This window comes from Artibeus jamaicensis, unplaced genomic scaffold, assembly GCF_021234435.1.
Source record: "Artibeus jamaicensis isolate MK-2021 breed Jamaican fruit bat unplaced genomic scaffold, CSHL_Jam_final contig_475, whole genome shotgun sequence".
Classification (NCBI taxonomy): Eukaryota; Metazoa; Chordata; class Mammalia; order Chiroptera; family Phyllostomidae; genus Artibeus; species Artibeus jamaicensis.
This window is the reverse complement of record NW_026521852.1, coordinates 775,915-792,588: the sequence shown is the minus strand read 5'-3', so window position 1 is coordinate 792,588 and position 16,674 is coordinate 775,915. Positions and strand designations below refer to the sequence as shown.

The 16,674-nt window shown below is 34.7% G+C and overlaps 1 protein-coding gene across 2 annotated transcripts in view; it reads left to right on the top strand.

The window, feature by feature from the left end:
- The window catches only part of LOC119041987 (membrane cofactor protein-like), a 198,446-nt gene that overhangs the window by 13,474 nt on the left and 168,298 nt on the right, over positions 1 to 16,674 (top strand). For both annotated transcript variants that reach the window (XM_053667975.1, XM_053667971.1), the window contains exons 6-8: positions 5,883 to 6,065; positions 8,504 to 8,551; positions 16,324 to 16,374. In XM_053667975.1, coding sequence (XP_053523950.1) covers positions 5,883 to 6,065; positions 8,504 to 8,551; positions 16,324 to 16,374 — 282 coding nt within the window. The remainder of the gene's footprint in view (positions 1 to 5,882; positions 6,066 to 8,503; positions 8,552 to 16,323; positions 16,375 to 16,674) is intronic.

Below are 16,674 nucleotides of genomic sequence, written 5' to 3'. Positions count from 1 at the left end.
AGTTGGGCCCAAGAAGAAACACACCAAGGCACATCATCATTACATTAGCCAAAATTAAAATGAAGGAGAGAATCCTAGAAGCAGCAAGAGCTAAGGGGACAGTCACCTACAAAGGAGTCCCCATCAGACTGTCAGCAGATCTCTAAAAGAGACCTTACAGGCAAGAAGGGGCTGGAAAGAAGTATTCCAGGTCATGAAAGGCAAGGACCCACATCCAAGATTGCTGTATCCAGCAAAGCTTTCATTTAGAATAGAAGGACAGATAAAGTGCTTCTCAGATAAGATCAAGTTGAAGGAGTTCATCATCACCAAGCCCTTATTATATGAAGTGTTAAAGGGACTTATCTAAGAAAATGAAGATAAATAATATGAACAGTAAAATGATAGCAAACTCATAATTATTAACAACCACACCTAAAACAGAAACAAAAACAAACTAAGCAAACAACAGGAAAAGAACCACAGAAATGGAGATCACATGGAGGGTTAGCAACAGGGGAGTGGGAAGAGGAGAGAGGGGGAAAGGTACAGAGAATAAGTAGCCTAGATGGTAGGCAGAAAATAGACAGAGTGAGGGTAAGAGTAGTATAGGAAATGTAGAAGCTAAAGAACTTATAAATATGACCCATGGACATGAACTAAATGGGAGAAATTGGGGTGGGAGAGGGTGTGCAGGGTGGAGGGGAGTGAAGGAAGAAAAATGGGACAACTGTAATAGCATAATTAATAAAATATATTTTAAAACATTTGGAAGCCATATGACAAAATATATACTTCAATCCCCACCTCACACAATATACAAAAATTACTGTTTATAGTTGTAAATGTAAAATTTTAAACCATAAAACTATAAAAAGTAAAAAAAGGAAAAAGAAAATGTGCTACCCACACACACAATGGAATATTACTTAGCAATACACAGGATGAAATTTTGCCATTTGCTACAACATGAATGGACCTAGAAGGTATTCATTCCAAGTGAAATCAGAAATAAAAAAGACAAATATCATATGATTTATCTTATATGTGGAATCTAAAACAACAAAACAGATTAACAACCCATATAAAAACAGAGAGCCAGAGAATAAACTGATGGTTGCCAAAGGGGAGAGGAGTGGAGGGATGGACAAAAAGAAAATATTGAGTGAGATGAGATTAACATTGAATCTTCCTGCAAAATTTGTAGTGAAACACTTGTAACCATGAGAACATATATGAAAAAATACTTTATAACTTCCAAACTGGGCTCTGTCACTTAGTTGGGTTACTGCACCTAAGTTTATTTGTCTCTCTAAGGTTCAGTTTGCTCATTAGTAACATGGCAGTAGCCTGAGGAAGTGTTCCTACCATAAAAAAAAATTTAAGACACCAAATACCAAAACTACTCAAAGATGAAGATAGCTTGTATAGTCCTATATTTATTGAAGAAACAAACTTAAAACCTTTTCACAATGACAACTGCAGACCTAGATAGCCCACCTGGGAAATTCTACCAAACATTTTAGGAATAAATAATAGCACATGTAAACAAACTTGCCAAGAAGTGTAAGAGGAGGGAATACTTCTCAATTCATTTCATGAGGACAGCATTAGCATGATACAAAACCAGGCAATATCATTGCAAGAAAATTATAAACAGTATCCTTAATAAATATAGAGCCAACACATCTAAAGAAAATATCAACGAATCTAATCTTGCATATATAACAATATTAATACATCATAACCAATTGAAATTTATTCCATAAATGCAAGATTGGTTCAAATTCAAAAATTAATCCATATAATTTACAATATCAATAAATTTTAAAGAAGAAAACAATATGATCTTATTAGATGCCACCAAAAATCAGTTAACAGAACTCATCATCTTCTCACAATAAAACTTGTCAGCAAACTAGGAATAGAAGAGAACTTAATATTTCCACCTGTTAAAAGGCATCAATCTCACAGCTAACATCATTCTTAATGGTAAAAGATGAATTTCTTTCCTCCCAGGTAGGAACAGGGGAGGCATATTCACTCTCACCACTCTACTCAGTATTGCACTAGAGGTCGTGCAAAAGGGGGGGTGGGTGGGAAATAGGCGTGCGTACATATATGACAGGAAGCAATGCAATAGTCTCTTCACTTATTCCATTATTATCTGTGTAAAAACTTCCAAATACTTTTGTTTTAGCGAGATTGCAAAGTGTAAGATCAACCTACAAAAATCAATTGTATACCTATATACCAGCAGTAAACCACTAGAAACTGAAATTTTAAAAATACTGTTTAGAATATTTTCAAAACACAAAATACTTACATATGAATCTATCAGTATATGTGAAAAGGTTTGAATGCTAAAAACTATTAAGTACTAATAAAGTAAATTTTAAAAGACCTTAGTATATGAAAGGATATACATTGGTCATTGACTGGAAGATTCAATATAATCAAGACATCAGTTCTCAGTATTTGATCTATAAATTCAACACAATCCCAGTAAAATTCCTAGCAGAACTTTTGGTGAATTGAGAGAACTGATTCTAAAATTTACATGGAATGACAAAAGAACTAGAATAGTCATGACAATTTTGAACATAATGGAAGTACATACTCTACCTGACGTCGAGTTTATGTAAAGCACGCTGTAAGGAATAGACATTGTGTTTGTAAAAGGATAGACATACAGAACAATGTAACAAAATAGTGAGTCCATAATTAGGCCCTTGCAAATATGTCCAGTTGCTTTTCATCTCAGGTATAGAAACAATTCATTGGAAAAATGTTCTTTTCAAAGATGGTACAGGCACAATTGGGCTTCCATATGGAAAAAAAGAACCAGAATCAATTTTAGAACCATTCTCAAACATTTACTCAAAACACAGACTTAAATGTAAAACCTAAAACTGGGTTTAATGTAATACTTTTATGAGAATACTTAGGAAATATTTGTGATATTGCCAAACATTTCTTAAATATAACCCGTGAATCATGATTCTTTTAAATATTTTAGTAAATTAGATGTTCTATCCTCAAAACATCTGGTCTGAAAAAGACTGAAGAAAATGAAAACAAAGGCATAAATATGGTGAAAATATTTGCAGAGCACACACCTGATAATGGACTTTTATCTACAATGTATGATGAACTCTCAAAGCTCAACAATAAGAGAACAATCCATAATTTTAAAACAGGAAAAAGATTTAAATATACCCATTTCACCAAACACAATATACAAATGACAAACAAGTAAATGACAATGAAAATTTGCTCAATATCATAAGTATAAAAATGTAATTAAAAACCAAAAGGAACTCTGGCTGCATGGCTCAGAGTGGGATGAACATCAGTTGATGCTGATGCTCAGTTGATTGGAGCATCATCCCAGGCACTAAAATGTTATGGGTTTGATTACCAGTCAGGGTAGATACCTAGGTTGTGGGTTCAATCTCCAGCTGGTGTTTCTCATATCAGTGATTTTTCTCTCTCCTTCCCTCCCTCTACCTCTAAAATTAGTAAACATATCTTCTGGTGAGAATTAAAAATGAATGAATAAATAAATATAATGTCAAAAAATAAATACCAAAAGGAGATGCAGTCTAATACCTTTTAAAATGATTGGCATTAAAACAATAACAAAAGCATAGCAAATAGTATATACTGGCATGGATATGGAGCACTTGAAACTTTTATACGTTGCTGGTTAGTATGCAAATTGTGGACCACTTTGGAACCCAGTTTTACAATTTCTTACAAAATCTAAAATACACTTCATTTTATTTGTCAATCCAAGTAAAGTTAAAGTATGTTCACATAAAAGCTTGTATGAGAATATTCATAGTAATCTTAGTCATAATCATACTGCACTGGAAACTACCCACATTTTCTTCAATTGGTAAATAAGTGAACAACTGTGGTACATCCATATGAAGGTGTAAGTATACAGCAATAAAAAGGAATGAGCTCCCAAATCATACAACCACAGGAATAAAATTCAAATGTATTCAGCTTAGTAAAATAAGCCATACTCAGAAGGATATGATCCCATTCATGATATTCTAGAAAATTAACACAATAGAGATTGAAAACAGAAGTGGTTGGCTGATTGGTGCAGAGACTAAAGGTTAATCACTCAGTGGCATGATGAAGTACTGAGAGATAATGGAACTCTTTTGTCTTTATTGTGATAGTAATTACATGATTATTTGTAGTGGTCAAAACTAATGCAGCCATGCAAATAAAAGGATGAATTTCACTGGATGTAAATTATATCCAGTGAACCTAGTTTAAAGGCAAATCATTAGGTGGAATTGATAGCAGATTGGCACAACAGTGAAAATATAAGTGAACCTGAAGTCATGACAATGCAAATCTAACATGATTTGAGAAGAAAGATTGTAAAGAAAGAAACTTATAGAACTGTGGGAGAGTGGCAAGCAGTTAAACATACATGTAATTGGAGTTTCAGAAAGAAGATAGAACAATGTAAACAATTATTTTACTAAATACAGGCCAAAAATATTGAAATTGTGTCTAAAACAACCACCCCCTAGCCCAGAAAATTTAGTAAACCTAGAAGGATAACTATATTTTTTAGTGTCTGAAAAAACCACTAAACTAAACAAATCATGGCAAAACTAATGAAACAAAATACAAAAGGAAAAGCAGCCAGTGAGGCAGAAAAGAAATATTACACTGCCTGACCCCTTTAAGAAAGAATGACAGCTGATTTCTCCTAAGAAATGGTGGAGACTAGAAGACAATATTTGCTCATGTGCAGAGTGGAAAATAAAACACTTACCCTAGAAATCTCTGTCAGGGAGAAATCTTCAAAGCTGAAGATGAAATAAAAACCTTTTCAGAAAACAAAAAACCTAAGAGAATTATTACCTGACCTGCACTGCAGGAATTGCTAAAGGAAGTATTTCAGGATGAAAGGGAAAGATACCTGATAGAAATCCAGATCCATAGGTGAGAAGGAAGAGCACTGTTCTGGTTTAAGTGGCTGTACATTATGGGTCCTTACATATTGTTTAGATTTAATTTCATAAGTTGTTCTCTTGTACTTATTGCCTAGCACAGCATTTTTTTGTTTTTGTTTTTTCCAAATTCTTCCAAACCCATTACTGAATTCTGAAATCAATCTAGGGATCATGACCAGCATTTTATTTCTTGAGAAGCAGAGTGGAATAGGCAATACCAGAGCACACTGGTATGAAATCTAAGTATTAACTTTATGAAGTCTAAGTATTAACATTTAACTTTTTCTCAGCCCTGAGTGCTTATATAATGGTTTACAACCTAAAGTTGTTTTTTTTTTCTTTTTAAATTTCTGGGGTAAAGTTCAAAATGTTTGTAAAACATGGTCCTAACTCCATGGGCCTTTCTATTTCTTGAACATCCCAGTTTATGTGTGTTGTTACACCCTGTGAACTTTTTCTTTGCATCTCTTTGCATGGCTAACTTTTCAGCGTCTAAATTTCAACTCAACTATTACCTTTCCACAAGCATCTTTTCTGCCTTTCTAAAAAGACAGGTAATTGTAATCAGTGTCAGTGTAAAATTTTAAAAGTCTCTAGAAGTAAAGAGTATCAAAAGTTGCATTTGAACTTACCCAGAATTTGTATCCAGTACTCTTCACAAAATCTGCAAGAGAAAAAAAATGTATGAAACCAATAAGCTAGAATGACTGTTTTTTTTTCCCTAGGTGGAAAAGTTATCAGATTTCTCTAAATCTGTTTACGCGGAACTAAAATGCACAAAAATGTTTTTTTTAAACAACACCTTTTCTTTCATTCTTTATCTTTTTCCACTAGAAATTGTTACTTTACACTATTTTTTCCAGGTACTACATTAAAGCAACTTTCCATTAATTCTGGAATTTTTCTACTTCTTAGTGGTCAAATGTGACTATCCAGTACTCAAACATGGAAGACCAGTATCAAAAATTAAAGAAAAATTTTTCTACCAAGATGAGATTTTATTTCAGTGCCTGGAGGGTTTCTATCTTAATGGCAGCAACCCAGTATTCTGTGGTGGAAACAGTACTTGGGAGCCTGAGATGCCAACCTGTATTAAAGGTACATATTCTTTTATTTTCCTTCTAGTTTCTTAAGGTTTTATTTCTTTGACATTAAATATCAGTGATAGAGAATGTTTGAAAAGAAGCAATTTTAGTAATTAACTCCACCTTGTATTTATATTCATGACAGATACATGATGTAAAGTTCATATAGGATTTTGCTGTTGTACTTTTTTGTATGTGTTCATACAGTTCTTAGCAGGTTATGTATGTCAGGTAGGTTTATAAATTTCTCTTGTTCAGTAATTCCATGTATAAACGTGCTTAGCAACCATTTTTCAGAATAAACTGAAACATGGGAATTTGTACCTAAATAAGAATAAAAGTGATAATTCGTATAAATGAAAAGAAAGTGGTAATTCCCAAGTGATTGATCCTACATTATTATGTTTTCAGTGTCAATTCTAAACCTCTTACTTTGAGTCATTCAAATTTAGTGACATCCTATTTATATTTTACAAGCATACTTTAAATTCATGTTATGTACACTCGTTCATAACTTTTAGTAATAAAAGATATAAGAACATATTTATAGCCATTTTAGTTGTTATTCTTAGTGATTTAAAATTATTTGCCATAGTCTGCAGATATAAACAGGTATGTAAGCTTGGGCAAGTTACTTAAATTTCAAATGTATTTACTTAAATAACTGAATGATTTCCTCACTGGGTGAAAATTAAGTTTAAACTGGTTGCACTTAAACCACTTAGCACAATGCATGGCATATAGTAACCTCTTAAAGAAAGCTCATGTATGACTTACAGCATCACTCCAATTGATATTTGTGAGACAGGTCTATAGTGTTTATTTTTTAATGTGTATTTTTGTGTGTGTCATCAACTTTGCTATTTTAATTCATTTTAAAGGTGATCTTTTGACACATTTAAATGTATCATTATGGTCCAGGACTATGTTTCATTTCCCAGACTGTTTACTTCTTTTTATATACTACAATTTGAACTGGGAAATTTCTGCTGTTTCTAGAACAAGGCTTATATTTCTACTACCCTCACCCCAACCAACTCTACGTCAAAAAATTACTCTTTGTGCTTTCACTGGGTACAAATTTTAGTTTCTGTTTGGCAACAGTAACTAAATTTCATACCAACTGAAAGGCAGGAATAGTCGTACAGTAACTAAATTTCATACCAACTGAAAGGCAGGAATAGTCGTTATTTATTGAAATGAAAAGGAGGACTTCTTGCATGGACTAATCATCAACTGCTCTGCTCAACACTTGAGAAATTATTTTGATATGGTAGATGGAATTATCTTCCTAATTTTGCTGCTGCTATCTCTAGTTTCTCTTTGGTTTCAGCAGAAACAGACAAGAGAACAGTGGGAAGAATAGTGGGGATAGTGGGAAGAGCCTGGGCTGACTTCACTCAGGGCTCTAGTTTTGTTCTGCTTACTTATGGAACATCATTTCTGTGGGCTTTCATTTCTTGTTGTTTAATGAGGGTATTTGAACTCAAATCTCAGTCATTATCTTCTAATTTGCTTGTATATTTTCTGTTGTCCTAAACTCTAAAGGATTAAGGAGAATTATGCATGAGACTGTGGTAATTGAAACACCTTTTTATAATTCCTGTATACGTGGTACCTCCATGAGTATCTTAGTTGAGTGCTGTGAGGTTTGGGAGTTGGGGGAGAAGAGATGGTTTTTTAGTGGGTTGCTATATAAGGTTACATGAGAATTTTATACTTATTGACCATTCCATGTTTGCTCACATAGTCCTGTGGGTATATATGCACTGCAGAATAATTTGTTGATGTGCTCTTTTGAAAGAGTTGACCATAAGAATTCATAAGGATTTATAAAATACTGATACAGTTTAATATTTGAAAGAAGAGAAGAAGATTGTAAGGAAAAAAAACTTATCAAGAGGCGACAGGACAAGAATCATTTTTAAAAATCAAACCTCCTCATGGTATTATTACTGTAATCAATGTTTTATTATCAGAGAAAAACTATACAAAAAGGACCAATTACAACATGTAATGGTAATAAAGTAGATCTGATTATACTAATATGAAATAATGCTTATGAAATACTAAGCAGAAAAGAATATAAATTATTCCATATGATACTATTTGGATGATGTATTTTAAACATATATATGTTTACTCTGAACACATAATTTTTATGATTTATTAATAGTTAACTTCTAGAGTCTCCATTTTAAAGTATAAAGTTGTAGTGAACATTTTTATGTATATATATATATATATATATATATATATATATATATATCTTTATACACTTGTATAAACTATGTATTTAGGTCATATTCCCAGAAATAGAAATGCAAAGTTCAGAAAGTACACACATTTTTAATTTTGAGGGATAATCAATCTTTCTAACAGAAAATCAAATTAAATTAATAATTTTTACTGATAAGACTGATGAATGGAATCAAATTTATTTTTTTTCAGGTTTCAAGCCTACTCATCCAACCAAGCCTCCAGTTTCAAGATATCCAGGTTCAGTAATTCTTTATCCTACTTATATTATTAACTTTGCAAACTGATGGAGGAAAAGTCATGTCTTGTTTTAACTTATTTCTTTTAATTATTAATGAGGCTGAACCTTTTTTGTCTACATTTATTTATTCATGTCTTTTGTTCAGCTTCTATTAGGTTTCTAAAACATTATTTTTGTTGATTGTAAGAGCTTATTATAAATTAAAGACTTTGTAATAAATACATAGTGAACATTTTTCCAGGTCTTTTTTGGCCTTAATTTTACTAGTTCATTTTCTTTGAAGACTTTTATACTATACTATGGGATATAGATTTCTTTTTATAACTTTCATTACATGCTTAGTATACAAATGTATTTTTGTAAGTTTTCAAACATTACAAAAAGTATACAGAGTAAAAAATTAGTTCTTCGTCTCTTTTTCTGGTACATTGTCTGAGTTAATCACTGTTGATAACTAGGTGTCTTTTTATCCATTTCTGATGTATAAGGATACATCACTATTTTTATTTATGTAGTTATGTGGTTTGACATTTTTCATTTTTCTTAACCAGAAGTGGAATTATGCTTTTCATATTTTTCTAAAATTCTCACTTTTTACAATTACTCTATTAGATTGGGATGTAGTTATGTGATGATTTTAATATATATTCATGTTTTATTTAACTATTCTCCTATCAGTGGTCAGTTATGTGTGCAGAAGGTTCACATTACTGGGTAATTGAATGTTTCAATCTTTTCCTTAATGTCTATTAGTGCTGTGTCTTTCTTATACCAGCTTTAAGTCTTCAAATTATACACATGTAAACATTTCAACCATGTGTTCTGATTGCATTCTTTGTATTTAAATCATTGGTATATGTGAAAATTACACTATATGGAATGAGACTGGGTTATTCTCCACTCCACCCACCCCATTCAGTAGCTAAGTAGCACCATCTATAGAATACATTGTTTTCTCTCCAACTGTTCTTTTATTTATTTTTATTGATTATGCTGTTACAGTTGTTCTATTCCCCCCTTCATTCCCCTCCACTCTACCCCCCGTCCCCACCATTACCCCCCCTTTAGTTTATGTCCATGTGTCTCAAGTCCTTTAGATTCTATATTTCCCATACTATTCTTGCCCCCCCATCTATTTTCTATCTACTGTCTATGCTACTTATTTTCTGTACCTTCTCCCCCCTTCTCCTCCTCTCACTCCCCTGTTGCTAACCCTCCTTGAGATCTTCATTTCTATGTTTCCACTCCTGATCTAGCTGTCCTTTTAGTTTGCTTTTGTTTTAGGTGTGTTTGTTAATAACTGTGAGTTTTCTGTCCTTTCACTGTTCATGTTTTTTTAACTTATTTTTCTTAGATAAGTCCCTTTAACATTTCATATAATAAGGACTTGGTGATGATGAACTCCTTGAATTTGATCTTATCTGAGAAGCACTTTATCTGCCCTTCCATTCTAAATGAAAGCTTTGCTGGATAGAGCAATCTTGGTTGTAGGTCTTTGGATTTCATGACCTGGAATACCTCTTTCCAGCCCCTTCTTGCCTGTAAGGTCTCTTTTGAGAAATCTGCTGACAGTCTGATGGGGACTCCTTTGTAGGTGACTGTCCCCTTAGCTCTTGCTGCTTCTAGGATTCTCTCCTTCATTTTAATCTTGACTAATGTAATTATGATGTGCCTTGGTGTGTTTCTTCTTGGGTCCAACTTCTTTGGGACTCTCTGAGCTTCCTGGATTTCCTGGAAGTCTATTTCCTTTGCCAGATTGGGGAAATTCTCCTTTATTATTTGTTCAAATAAGTTTTCCACTGGTGGCTGTTCCTTTCCTCCTTCTGGTATCCCTATAATTCGGATGTTGGAGCATTTAGAGATGTCCTGGAGGTTCCTAAGCCTCTCCTCATTTTTTTGAATTCTTGCTTCTTCACTCTTTTCTGTTTGGCCATTATTTGCTTTCTTCTGGTCCACTCCATTGATTTGAGTCCCAGTTTCCTTTTCATCGCTATCGGTTTCCTGTACAATTCCATTCATTTCAATTAGTTTCGCCTTCATATGTTTGTCTAATTTGTGGCTATAATCAACCAGTTCTGTGAGGATCCTGATCACCAGTGTTTTAAACTGTCCATCTGAGAGTTTTGCTATTTCTTCATCGCTTAGATTTATAGGTTCTGGGGCTTTGAGATCTTCTTGAGCCATTTTTGGTCTTTTTGCGCCTGTTATGTATGAGGAGCGGAGCCTTGGACTCCCAGGTCGCTGAGTTGTGACTCTGTATGTGGAGAGTTGTGACTCTGTATGTGGAGGCCGGGTCAGAGCAGGGAAATGGCGGCACCCTCTGCCTCCGCCTCTTGCCGCTGGGGCTTCTGGCTCTTGTCCAGGGGCTCACTCCCTTGCTTGTCTATCCACACACGAATGCGTGACCACAGTCAACCTACAGCCCTGCTCCCTCACTGTTTCCCCGAGATTGCTTGCTGAGTTGCCCACCAGGTCCAACCCTGCGCCTGGATTCCGTGCGTCTGAGTCCATCTGACCGAGTTTTCCTGTGCTACCCCGCTCTGCCAGCTGCTGGTTTCGCCCCTCTTACTGGTCAGGCTGAAGAATTTGTTGTTATCCGACTTCCAAAAAGTTCAATTTTCTGTGTTCTGGCTATGTTTTCTGTTGCTATTATTTAGTTGTCTCTAAACTTGGTTGTGTGAGGAAGCACAGCATCTCCACCTATGCCTCCATCTTGGTGGAAGTCTCTCCAACTGTTTTAACATGCATTAAATTCAGAGGTGTTCTAGCCTTCTTTCTGTTCTCTTAACTGTATATTCCTGTGCAAGCATAAAATTGTTTTTTAATGTAGCATTATAATATGCTTTAATATATGGCAGAACACTTTTTGTTCAGAAGTGTACAGGCTAGTCTCCTGTTAATTTTCCAGATAAATTTTTAATTAATTTTTTTACCACTTCAACCATTCTAACTAATACATTCACATTCTTGCACAATCATCACTACTATTTCCAAAACTTTTCATCTTCCCAAACTGAAATTTTATACCCCTTAAACAGTAACTCCCCATTCATACTCCTCCTTTCATCCCCAGTGACCTCTATTCTAATTTCTGTCTCTATGAATTTGACAACCTAGTTACTTTATATAAGTGAAATTTTACATTTGTCTTTTCTATATGGCTTATTGCACATAGCATAATGTTTTCAAGGTTCATCATCCTAGAGTAGCATGTATCTGAACTTCATTTCTTTTTATGGATGAAAATATTTCATTTTTTGTATGTACCATACTTTGTTTATCTATTCATCTTTACATTTTGGCTAATCTGAATATTCTTCTCTAAATATTGGCATTCAAGTATCTGTTTCAGTCTCTATTTTCAATTTTGAGGGCATATGCCTAGCAGTAGAATTGCTAGGTTTTATGGTAATTCTATGTTTAGTTTTGTGGAATGACCTTACTGTCTTCCACAGAAGCTGCACCATTTTACATTCTCAGCAATGATGCACAAAAGTTTTAACTTCTCTACCTCTTATCCAACACATGTTATCCTCCGTGTTTTATTTTGTTTTGTTTTTTTATAATAGCCATCCTAATATATGGTAGGTAAAAAGTGTGAAGTAATATCTCATTATGGTTTTTACTTTTATTTTTTTATCTTTTTTTTAAGATTTATTTATTTATTTATTTATTTATTTATCTTTAGAGGGGGAGGAGAAAGGGAGAGAAACATCAATGTATGGTTGCCTGTAGTGCATCCCCTGCTGGGAACTGGCCTGCAGGGGACTGGCCTGCAACCCAGGCATGTGCCCTGACTGGGAATCCAACCGCAATCCTCTGGCTTGCAGGCCTGTGCTCAATCCACTGATCTACACCAGCCAGGGCTTTATTTTTTATTTTTAAAAATTTATTTTTATAATTGTTGTTTAAGTACAGTTTTCTGCCTTTTACTACCATCCCAGCCCACCTACCCAGTCCTCCCTGCTCCCTCCCATTTCCACCCCCCTTAGTTTTTGTCCAAGTGTCTTTTATACTTGTTCCTGTAAACCCTTCCCCTATTCCCCGGAAATTCCCTCCCCTCTCCCCTCTGGACACTGTCAGCCTGGTCTCTATTTCGGTGTTTTTGGTTATATTTTGCTTGTTTGATTGTTTTGTTGTTTAGGTTCCTGTTAAAGGTGAGCTCATGTGGTATTTGTCTTTCACCACCTGGCTTATTCACTTAGCATAATTATGGTTTTTATTTGCATCTCTCCCTTGATTAGTGATGTGTAGAATATATTTTTTGTTTGCTTATTTGCTATTTTTATATCTTCTGTGGAGAAATGTCATTCAAGTCCTTTGCTCATTTTTTAATCAGGTTAGGATTTTTGTTAATGATTTTTAGGAGTTCAATATATGTTAGAAATTAATCTTTCTTCAAATGGATGATTTGCGGATGTTTTCTTCCATTATGCTAGTTGCCTCTTTACTCTATTGACAGTGTTCTTTGATGCACAACATTTTAAATTTTGAAGTCCAATTCACCTTTTTGTTGTTGTTACCCATGCTTTTGGTGTCATATCCAAGAAATATTGTCAGATCTAGCACCATGAAGTTTGTCCTCTATGTTTTCTTCTAAGAGTTTAATAGTTTTAGTGTTTGTATTTTGTTTTTTTATCACTTTTGAATTAATTTTTGTATATGGTATAATGTAAGAATCAAACTCCATTCTTTTGCTTACAGATCTCTAGTTTTCCAAGAACCATTTGTTGAAAAGACTACCCTTTCCCCAGTGAATGTTCTTAGAACCACATTGTAGGCAATTATTTGACTCATATATGTTAGGCTGTCTATTCTATTCCATTGGTCTGTATTCCTTTATGTTAGTGCCATTCTGTTTTGATTACTGTGACTTTGTTATCAATTTTGAAATCAGGAAGCATAGCCCTCTCAACTTAACTCTTCTTTTTCAAGATGATATTGACTATTTCATGTGCTTTAAGATGCCATATAAACTTCAGGATGGATTGTTTTAATTCCTGCAAAAAGCACCCTCAAAAATTTGATAGGGGTTTTTACTTCATTTGCAGGATGAAGTTTTTACTTTATCTTCATTTGTTTTGTTTGTTTATTTTTTTAAATTTATTTATTTTTTAAAATTGATTATGCTGTTACAGTTGTTCTATTCCCCCCTTCATTCCCCTCCACCCTGCCCCCCCAACCCCACCATTACCCCCCTTTAGTTTATGTCCATGTGTCTCAAGTCCTTTAGGTTCTATATTTCCCATGCTATTCTTGCCCCCCCATCTATTTTCTATCTACTGTCTATGCTACTTATTTTCTGTACCTTCTCCCCCCATCTCCTCCTCCCACTTCCCTGTTGCTAACCCTCCTTGAGATCTTCATTTCTATATTTCCACTCCTGATCTAGCTGTTCTTTTAGTTTGCTTTCGTTTTAGGTGTGGTTGTTAATAACTGTGAGCTTGTTGTTCTTTCACTGTTCATGTTTCTTTAACTTCTTTTTCTTAGATAAGTCCCTTTAACATTTCATATAATAAGGACTTGGTGATGATGAACTCCTTGAATTTGGTCTTATCTGAGAAGCACCTTATCTGTCCTTCCATTCTAAATGAAAGTTTTGCTGGATAGAGCAATCTTGGTTGTAGGTCTTTAGATTTCATGACTTGGAATATTTCTTTCCAGCCCCTTCTTGCCTGTAAGGTCTCTTTTGAGAAATCTGCTGACAGTCTGATGGGGACTCCTTTGTAGGTGATTGTCCCCTTAGCTCTTGCTGCTTCTAGGATTCTCTCCTTCATTTTAATTTTGGCTAATGTAATTATGATATGCCTTGGTGTGTTTCTTCTTGAGTCCAACTTTTTTGGTACTCTCTGGGCTTCTTGGATTTCTTGGAAGTCTATTTCCTTTGCCAGATTGGGGAAATTTTCTTTTATTATTTGTTCAAATAGTTTTTCCACTGGTGGTTGTGTCTTTCCCCCTTCTGGTACCCCTATAATTCGGATATTGGAGTGTTTAAAGATGTCCTGGAGGTTCCTAAGACTCTCCTCATTTCTTTGAATTCTTGCTCCTTCACTCTTTTCTGTTTGGCCATTATTTGGTTTCTTCTGGTCCACTCCATTGATTTGAGTCCCAGTTTCCTTTTCATCTCTATGGGTTTCCTGTGGAATTCCATTCATTTCCCTTAATTTAGCCTTCATATGTTTCTCTAATTTGTGGCTATAATCAACCAGATCTGTGAGGAAGCTGATGACCAGTGTTTTAAACTGTGAGTCTGAGAGTTTTGCTATTTCTTCATCATTTAGATTTATCTCTGGGGCTTTGAGGTCTTCCTGTGACGTTTTTGGTCTGTTCTGGCCCTTTAAATGTGAGAAACTGCGCCTTGGACTCCCAGGTCGCTGGGTTGTGATGCTGTATGTGGGGGCATGGTCAGAGCGGGGAAATGGCGGCGCCCTCTATCGCCGCAGCGGCCGGTCCAACCGCCCACTCCCTCGCTCGCGCGCAATTAGGCAACAGCAGTCAACTCGCTGCACCGCCTCCCCACTGTCTCCTCTGCAGTCGCTCACCCGGTGGGTTGCTCGGTTGCTCACTAGGTCCAATCCTGGGTTTGGAACCCGTGCGTCTGGATTCTCGCGTCTATTCTCACGTCTGGATTCCGCGCCCGGGTCCGACCGAGCCCTCCTTTGCAACTCCTCACCAGACTCCGGTTTCGCCCCTTACCGGTCGGGTTGAAGAATTTGTTGTTAGCGGACTTCCGAAAAGTTCAGTTTTCCGTGTTCTGGTTGTGTTTTCTGATGCTAATATTTAGTTGTCCCTAAACTTGGTTGTGTGAGGAGGCACGGCACATCCACCTAAACCTCCATCTTGGCAGAAGTCCCTTGTTTGTTTATTTTTTTTGCAGTATTCTCATCTTAACATATTAGGTATTCTAATCCATGAAAAGGAGTATCTTTTATATATTTGTGTCTTCTTTAATTATTTTTTTACAATTTTTGTTTTGTATGAGTCATTTGCCTTCTTGGTTATTCCAAAGTATTTTATTCTTTTTGATATTATAAATGGGTTTGTGTCCTTAACTTCCTTTTTGGGTTGTTTATTTTGGTATATATATAAATGCAACTGATTTTTGCATGTTGATTTTATAGCCCACAATTTTTCCCAATCATTTATTAGTTCTATCAGCTTGGGGTATGTGCAATCTTTAGGGTTTTATACATAAAAGATCATGTCAATGTGAAGAGAGATAATTTTATTTTTCCATGCCAGTTTTGATCCTTTTTATTTTATTTTTTACCTAATTACTGTGACCCTACATCTAATATTATGTTGAATAAAAGAGGCAAATGTGAGCATCCTATTTGGCTCCAGATCTTAAGGTAAAAACTTTTGATATTTCACCATGGACTATGATGTTTGCTAAGGGGTTTTTACAAACGGCCTTCATTATATTAACAAGTATTTCTATTCTAGATCAATTTCAAAATCTTAAAAAAAATTTAGGTGGAATCTTGTTGACTTCAAATCTAACTTTGAGAGAACAGTAATGACAAATTTGCTTGCTGTGCCACACAGTACTGTGACAGGAAATGTCAGTGCACAGGAAGAAGGATGTTGTTCACATTCAATATACATTTTCCATATTTTATGATTCTACTTTAATAAAAGATACTATTTAAAAGGAAATGAAATCATAAGCAACTTTATACAAACACAAAATATCAATGCCATAGAAATGATAGATCTTTAAGTTTTATTTAGTCTTTCTTTTTTTTTTCTTTTTTTCATTTTCTTCTAGGATATCCCAATCCTCGTGAATTACCACCAATTGAAGAAATTGTGGAATTAGGTATTTAGCTATTAATAATTCTTTACTATGAGACCTTAGAGTTCTACATAAATACATTATGTTCCAATTACTTGTAGTTAGGGAAAAAACAAGATGTCACAAATTATTAACGATAACTGACATTTATAGTTATTTTAGTGTCCAAATACCATAACAAATATGATAGTATTTGTAGATACATGTAAGTAGTTTTTTCTAATCTTATGAATTCTAATAGTCCTATTTACCTATACTAAATAACCTGGTGTGATAACTACAGTACAAAACAGTAACAAGTGAGGTTCCTGTTAGGAATTTTAC